Source organism: Trichechus manatus, unplaced genomic scaffold, assembly GCF_000243295.1.
Source record: "Trichechus manatus latirostris isolate Lorelei unplaced genomic scaffold, TriManLat1.0 scaffold00152, whole genome shotgun sequence".
Lineage (NCBI taxonomy): Eukaryota > Metazoa > Chordata > Mammalia > Sirenia > Trichechidae > Trichechus > Trichechus manatus.
Genome location: NW_004444088.1, coordinates 4,698,351 through 4,707,340, shown reverse-complemented (window position 1 = coordinate 4,707,340; position 8,990 = coordinate 4,698,351). Strand labels below are relative to the sequence as shown.

At 38.6% G+C, this 8,990-nt stretch overlaps 1 protein-coding gene across 1 annotated transcript in view; it reads right to left on the bottom strand.

Annotated features, from left to right (window-relative positions):
- The window catches only part of MRPS28 (mitochondrial ribosomal protein S28), a 120,861-nt gene that overhangs the window by 89,594 nt on the left and 22,277 nt on the right, over nt 1-8,990 (bottom strand). Inside the window, exon 2 of the mRNA XM_004386010.2 lies at nt 5,328-5,509. Coding sequence (XP_004386067.1) covers nt 5,328-5,509 — 182 coding nt within the window. The remainder of the gene's footprint in view (nt 1-5,327; nt 5,510-8,990) is intronic.

Genomic DNA, 8,990 nt, shown 5'->3' with positions numbered 1-8,990 from the left:
TCCAAAGCACTGCCAGAATGATCTCACTAAAACACAAATCTGACCCATACTACCTGTTACAATGTTTTAATGGCTCCTTACCACCTTCAGAATAACACTCCAATTTTTTTAGCATGGTATAGAAGTCCCTTGAAAACATGGCTCTTGCCCATCTCCCCAGTCTGGCATCAGTCCTCCTATCCTCAAGCCAACTACATCACTTGAGTTCCCAGAAGAGCGAGCTCTCTCTCAGAAGAGCCAGACTCTTTCTCATAAAATCTCTACAAGTGCTGCTCCCTCACCTGGAAACACTTGCATTTTCTCCACTTGGTATCTCCTACCCATCCTGTACAACTCAGTTAAATTGCTACTTCCTTTGGGAAGCCTTTTCTGACACAAGTAGGCTGAATCATTGATCCACTCTTCTCCATTCCTGTTGTTGTTAGTTGATTCCAACTCACGGCGATCCGAGGTGTGCAGAGTAGAACTGCTCCATAGGGTTTTCAAGGCTGTGACCTTTTGGAAGCAGATTGCCAGGCCTGTCTTCCCAGGTACCTCTGGGTGGTTTGAACCACCAATCTTTTGGCTACTTGTCAAGCACTTAACCATTTACACCACCTAGGGACTCCTCCATTCCTGCAGGATACAGTAAACAGTACTTACATGGGCTTACATTTACTGTTTTACTTCTCTATCTCCTGATTGAATCATCAACCCTGAAAGCAGGGGTTATCTTTAATCTGTACATCTCTAGCATTAAACACAGAGGTGGCACAGAGTAGCTGCTCATTAACTGCTTGCTGACTCAGTGAAAAATTATATTATGGTCCAGTTTATTTAAAAATAAATTAATAAAATCAGTAGACTGTTTTCTTGAGAGTGATAAAATGTATTACAGGTACATTTCAAACTAACCAATCTAATCAATGTCATAAAGCAATTCTTTAGGCTTAACAAAATTCTTAAGGAATTTACTCACAAAGTCACTGTACATAGTGTTTGAGATCCAATAATCTCGGCTTATTTTTGCTACTGTTCCTACTGGAGGTGTTAAAGTCTCAACCATGGTGACTTCTCACGTTCAACACACTCAGCACCTGGATTGAGTCAACAACACGGTTCTGACACGTGACTATTTCTATCACAGGCAATAATTAACAGGCTCTCAACGCAGTCAAAACCTCACCTAGTTCTGTATACTTAATTTATCAGGAGGTTAGTCATCTGGTGACATTAAGTATCCACAGAACACAATGAGAATTCAGCAGAAGGAGTTCAGAAACCGTCAAAACTACATGTGAAGTGCACGCACTGAAGCCTGTGTACTTATAAAGGAGTCGCTGAGGCCCTTCCGCAAACACTAGTTCATCAGCAGACTTGGTGACCAGTTTCCTAGTCATCAAAATACGAGAAGAGGAAAATGAAGAGGTCTGAGAATGCTGTAAAAAGCAGACATGGAACAACAGTAGAAAAGAAGACATGATACCCAAGGTGAAACATAAACACACAGAAATTACAGAACTGGGGGGATTATGTTACTAAGAAGCAAGTAATTGTATTATCTGTATTATGAAAAATACAGAAATTAATGTTTATAATTATGACCCCCCCCCCCCACACACACAAAACGAAAAAAGGTTAAACTACTTTAGGTCTAATAAGGTTTAAAGAAAGTTAATGACACATTTGTAAGAAGAATCAATCAAAGCACTAAAAATTAAGTATTACGTGTATAAAGAGCCAAATTTCTATTACTTGCAGGATAAACTTTTAAAAAATATATCATTTCCAAATAGCATGAGGTATATTGACTATAAACCGCTAATCATCGTTGGACATTAACCAGTTCCTCTGACGACAAGTCTCCCCCCAGTTGTGGTACATCCATTCCAAAACAAAGCCTGGACCTGCCGGTCATTAGCTATAGGTGGTAACAACATCCAAGCACACTATGGATGCCACAACCAAGGATATTATAACAGGCTACCACTGTTTAACACATCCCCATGGAGCTTTACTACCTTACTGCCCCCAGGGTCCCTGGTAGGAAACTGCTTCATTATTTGAGACTATTTTAGGAAGTCTTTCTGATACTTCAGTAACTATGTTCTAGGATTTAGGAAGCAGCACAGTGGAGTGAAAAGAACATTCATGGGAGTTGGATACTCACACCTGGGTTTGAATCCCTGTTTTGTTCATTACTAGCTGTGTGACTTTGCAGAATGTTATACACGCTCGGAGACTCATTTTCTTCTTGTGGAAAATCGGGACAATATCATCTACTTTCTATGCTTCTTGTGAGGACTAAATGATATATATAAAGTACCAATGTAGGTTTAAAAAAAAAAACAATTATGATTATCAGATAGGAACAGGAAAGGGAATAATCTTAACCCAGTTTAGGACAAATTTTATAAAATTGTATGCTGTATCAATGACACAAGAAAAAAGTATCTAAAAAAAAAAGGGCAGGCATGTTCACACGATAGGAAAAGTGGTTTTCACTTTTAAATCACAGTAGAAACCTTTCTAATCTGGGATGCATATGTTGGATCATAGAAAAGTAGGTCAATGTGAGAACTCATAAAAAAGTATATACTTTACAGATAGTAACTTACAGCAAATGAATGCAAATATTCTCATACAGGGCCAAGACCTTCTGAGTAGGAGTCCACTCACTGAACCTCTACACTGACTTTCTTGCATAAACAATACCCACATTGCGATGTCTGCGATTTCCAGGGTCAGTGACTTTTAAGCAGGGTAAGAACAGAAACCAATACCTTCCAAATTTTAATAATTTTTTTTTCAATCTTAATGGTTTTTGTGCTCAATCTAATTCAATAGCAATTCCTTTTTTTAATCTCTCCTTTATAGAGCCCTTCCAAAATATTAAAATTAGCTTTCATAAGAACAAAAACCCTTTCTGCATTCATAATTTATACAACATTCAAATCAATTACTTAATAATTATACAAACAGGTTTTGGAACGAACACAACTAGGTCTTGCTAAACATATACTGGAGGATGCAAAAGTGCCCAGGTGTAGTGGAGGACCTACTAGCTTTTAATGTTCCATGTGGTGTTGGCATCAGTCAGTGGATTTTATACAAGAAGAGAATGTTGATTAACTTGGCAAGTCAGTTAATTACATGATAATTTCAAAGAAGTTAATACTAGAGTCTTCGCTGATATGAATGAAAACCAACACAATGGTTAAAATGTTTGAGTTTGGTACTGTAAGAATTAGGCCTCACCCAACCTAAAATCTTTGAATTAACTTATAATATTTCTATTTTGTGACTCACTCTACGTAGATCATTACTATATATTTGGAATGCTATTACTGATTTCTTTCTAGAATTAGTTTTTCTCTTTAAAAGTGTTTTTCAAACACTTATTTATTTTGCAGTAGAAATTCTCTCTCCCTACCTATACACACAGTTTAAACAAAATGTGCCCTAAACTGTCACACATAAAATAGGTAAACGCAGAGCTGCTCTGGTAGTAAGGTCTAACTAGCCCTCTACTGCCAAAGCAATTTCTGAAGCATTTCTGCAGAATTTTAGGGATTCTTGGGGCACAGATTTAAAACTGTTCATTTAAACTGTAATCAAAATATACTACCAACTGATTTTCAACAAAGGTGAAAATGGGGAAAGAATAGTCTCTCTAACAAATGGTGTTAGAACAACTGGATTTCCACCTGTAAAAGAACAAAGTTGGACCCCTACCTCACACCATATATGAAAAGTAATTCAAAGTGGGATCAGTGATCTAAAAGTAGGAACTAAAATTATAAAACTCTTAAATAAAATATAGGGATAAATCTTCATGACTTGGATTTGACAATGACTTCTTACATTTGACACCAAAAGTATGAGCAACAAAAGAAAAAATAAACCGGACTCCATCAAAATTAAAAACTCTGTGCCTCAAAAGACATTATCAAAAAACTGAAATGACAGCCCACAGAATGGGAGAAAATATTTGTAAATCACATATCTAAAGATCTAGTACCCAGAATATATAAAGAACTCCTACAATGCAACAACAAAAAGACAGACAACCCATTAAAAAAATGAGCAAAGCACTTGAATAGACACTTCTCCAAACACGACATGCAAATGGCCAACAAGCACATGAAAAGATGCTCAACATCATAAGCCATTAGAGGAATGCAAATTAAAACCATAATAAGATACCACTTCACACCCACTAGAATGGCTAATATCAAATGAATGGAAAATAACAAGTGCTGACGAGGATGTGGATAAATTGGAACCCTCATCCATTGCTGATGGGAATGTAAAATGGTGCAGCCACTGTGGGTAACTGTTCAGTGGTTCCTCGAAAAGGTAAACATAGAACTGCCATATAATCCAACAATTCCACTCCTGGGTATATACCCAAAAATATTGAAAGCAGGGACTCAGATACTTGCACACCAATGTTCTCTGCAGCATTATTCACAATAGTCAAAAAGTAGAAACAACCCAAGTGTCCATCAACAGATGAATAAACACCGTATTTTTACACAAAAAACAAGTCCTTCTATGTTTGTTTGCTAATCACGCCCTCCCCCCAACCGAGGTCTTTTTGTAAGTGCTCTATGCTAATTTTTCTACAGCAACATGTAAGAAAAAATTGGCATAGAGGCGCTTATGAAAATACCTGGTAGAGGGAGGGCGCAGTTGGCAAACAAATGTACAAGGTATATGTTGTTTGCATAAAAATATGGTAAACATCATGTGGTATATACATACAATGGGATATTAGTCGGCCATAAACACAAATGAAGTTCTAATAGTTGCTACAACATGGGTGAACCCTAAAAATATTGTGCTAAATAAACTAAGTCAGATACAAAAGGATAATTCCACTTGCATGAAATATCTACAATAGGCAAATGCACAGAGACTAAAGTATTAGTGATTACTTTAGTGATTAGTGATTATAAAGTGTTAGTGATTACCAGGGGTTGGGGTCAGGGGAATAGGGAGTTCTCACTTAATGGGTACTGAATTTCTTTTTCGTGGGATGAAAACATACTGGAAATAGATAATGGTAATATACACAATACTGTGAATGTATTTAATGTCACTGAATTGTACACTGAAAATGGTTAAAATGGTAAATTTTATGTTATGTATATATTTTTATATATATATAGTATAACAGGGTCACTAAGAGTCAGAATTAATTTGATGGCAGTGAGTTTGGTTCGGTTTTATATGTTTTTACCACAATAAAATTTTTAAAACTGACCTAAGTCCAATAATAATACTTTTGAGATATCTCAACTTTTATGCACAGTCTTAAAGCACTTAGAAATGATTCTACTTACTCTCCATCCACTTCCGGTCTTCTACATACACAATGAAACTTGCCACCAAAATCTATATAAAGGTCATTTTCCACAATATGAAAGATTCGTCCAATGACCAGTTTATCCTTGACAGGTCCCATCTGTGTAAGAGGTGAGTGTCTCAGCATAGACGCGAAGGATTCCACATTCTTTGGAGAGCCCTGAATAGGAAACGAGATATTCATATGCATATAAATCAGCATAAAGTTATACTAAAACCAGCCACCACTCAGTCATTTCCAACTCCTGGCGACTCCATCCGTTTCAGAGCAGAACTGTACTCCATAGGGTTTTCAATGTTGATGATCTTTAAGAAGTAGGTTGCCAGGCTTTTCTTCTGAGGCACCTTTGGATGGATTCAAACCACCAACCTTTTGGTTAGTAGCTGAGTACTTAACAGTTTACGCCACCCAGTGACTCCAAAGGTATGATATAAGAAAATCTTAAAGGGAAAAGCAAAAAAACTCTGTAAATTTACAGTTTTTAGCAATAAAAAAATTTTTAAGTGAAATTGTGTTTTAAGAAGTTACGTATGCGTTTCAACTTCCTCTTGTGTCCTTGGTGGGGGATGGCAGGAAGTGTGGTCCAGGGTGGATAGAAGAGCCTGAGCAGGGCAAGGAGAGCATCTGGGTACAAAACCTGCAGCCTGGGGGTGGGCAGGCGGGGGAGAGTCAGAGTCTGAGCACCTAAAGAGGGCATCTGAGAAAGGGACTCACTTTACTCCTAGTACTGACCATCTGCAAAAATGCCTTCTAATTCAGGTTTAGCAAAAGTGACTATTCTTTTAATGCAAATGTAAACAATCATTAAGCTAAAAATGATTAAGGGCCCTCTGTCACAATCGTCAGCCTGAACATGAGTCTAGTTATATAACACAGGCAGTCCTCGGCTTACAAACGTCTGATTTACGTACACCCCGTATTTACGAACCAACCCCGGTAAAGCCTATTATATTAAAAATTGAGGTACATACAATAGTTTGTAATAACACATGGGCACTACTTTGCAATGTGCATCAAAACATTATTATTATTATTACTGTATGTAATGGATTGAATTGTGACCCCCCAAAATATGTGTTGTAAATCCGAACCTCTATGCCTGTGGTTATAATCCCATTTGGGTATGGGTTGTCTTTGCTCTGTTAATGAGAAAGGATTAGTGCAGGGTGTGTCTTAAATCAATCTCTTTTGAGATATAAAAGAGATTAAATGAGCAAGCTAAATAAGCAGAGATGGGGGAAGAGAGATGCCAAGCCACATGAACATCGCTCAGGAGCAGAAGCTCAGATGAGACAATGACCTTCCTCCAAAGCTGACAGAGAGAGAAAGCCTTCCCCTAGAGCCGGCACCCTGAACTCGGACTTTAGTCTCCTAAACTGTGAGAAAATAAATTTCTGTTTGTTAAAGCCATTCACTTGTGCTATGTCAGTACTAGAAAACTAAGACACTGTATTTTTATGTGAAAGATGTTTTAGTGTATCCGGAAGTGTTTCTTTAGGGTTTTTTTTTTTTTTATGCATAGAAAGTTACTCTACGTACTAAGACAAACAATTGACTAACTGGCATTAGGTACGAACTGTACCTAACTGTTCCAACTTATGTATAAATTAGATTTGAAGACAGACTTTGGAACTGAAGTTGTTCGTAATCCAGGGACAGACTGTACTTTTAAATACTTTAACTTATCATAATTTTCTTCTTTTTCCTAAGCTAAAATTACAAAAGGGAAAGATAGCTTCTTTAATCTTTTTGTGCCAGTCACTTTCTAGGAGTCCTTTTACATATTAAACTTCCTGGAGTATGACTGAACATACATGCAGTATGATTATTCCTTTTCTTTTTACTTACAAAACGTAAATTCCATGCAAATGCTTTTTCAGAAATTCATGTGTACAAATTTGTGCCTTCTACTCATCTTTAATCTGTGTGTGGTGTAGTGTGTGTGCGCACTGGGCCTCAAAGTAAGGAAAATGCTAAGTTTCTATTCGTGAGAGCTAATCATAGGGGAATATTAACAATTTGATTTGATTCCTACATCCTATATTTGGATGAATTGAACATTTGTTATTCAAAGAAGAACTATTAAGAGTTCAATAGCATATTTACTCTAAAAACTACAAAACTGTATTTATGATTGAATTTTAATACATGAACCACTCCAGGGGTTACAAACGCAATGCCAGGCCATGTGGGAGCTTGGTGAACAGAACACGTGCCTGATCGAAAAGGCACAAACACCCTTCAGCTCCAGCTGTGATTGCAATTCAAGTCCAGTGTTGTCACATCTTTTCATTTTCCCCTAGAAGCCAGAAATCTGTACATTAATGTAAAATTTTCAATTTTTAAATGTTTGTAAGTCAGAAAAAGAAAGTTTTTCATTTTATAAATCTGGTAAAACTCATCTGGGTGTCAAATTTGGCCCATGGATCACAAGTTTATAACTCTGCCTCAAGAAAAAGAGTCAAACCATTTGGCTGATGCCAAGTCCCTTAGGTGCCGGAGGGAGAGGATGGTAATGAAGTCTCAGTTAAAACACTCTGGGAATTAATCCTTAGCACATACGGGTCATTTTAAACCAAAGACAAGACAGTAGATCTAGATGCCAAAAAACACTGAAAGAGTAGCCAGGAGTGTTATACCATGAGTCATAACACTTGTTTTCTAACTCTACACAGTGTAACATTAAAGGATCTTACACAAGTACCTTCATAAAATAGTTGTTTCTTGCAGAGAGCCAAGGATGAACCATCCTACAGGCTCAACAGAGGCACAGCTATGAATTGCCCTCTAGAGGTGGTGCAAGGACAGTAATACTAAGGAAGCTGTCAGTGAGAAGAGCCCCTGACAGGAGCAGCAATCTTACTCATCTAGTGCTGCTATAACAGAAACACCACAAGTGGACGGCTTTAACAGAGAAAAATTTATTCTGTCACAGTCTAGGAGGGCTGGAAGCCTGAATTCAGGGTGCCAGCTCAAGGGGAAGGCTTTCTTTCTCCGTCGCCTCTGGGGGAAGGTCCTTGTCATCAATCTTGCCCTGGTCTAGGAGCTTCTCAGTGCAGGAACCCTGGGTCCAAATGATGCGCTCCCCTCCCGGTGCTTCTTTCTTGGTGGCATGAGGTTCCTTCTCTCTGCTTGCTTCTCTCTCCTTTTATCTCTTGTAAGATAAAAAGGTGATGCAGGCCACACTCCAGGGAAATGCCCCTGAGTAAGGGTGTTACATCCCACCCTAATCATCTTTAACATAATCTAATCTTGCCTCATTAACCACAGGCAGAGATTAGGATTTACAACATACAGGAAAATCACATCAGATCACAAAATAGTGGACAACCACACAATCCTGGGAATCATGGCCTAGCCAAGTTGATACACATTTTGGGGGACACAAGTTAATCCCTAATGGCAGCTGCTTTGATCCTCTGCTGGAGCCGCAACCCCTTCACAGCAGCTGCCACCAGAGCGGCTGAGAAGAGCACTGTTCAAGAGAAGAGGCACGATCAGCTCCGGGGTCTCCTGCTCACACCTGGGGAGGGCACACGCAGAGATCTCCTGCTCACGCCTGGGGAGGGCACACGCAGAGGTCTCCTGCTCACGCCTGGGGAGGGCACACGCAGAGGTCTCCTGCTCACGCCTGGGGAGG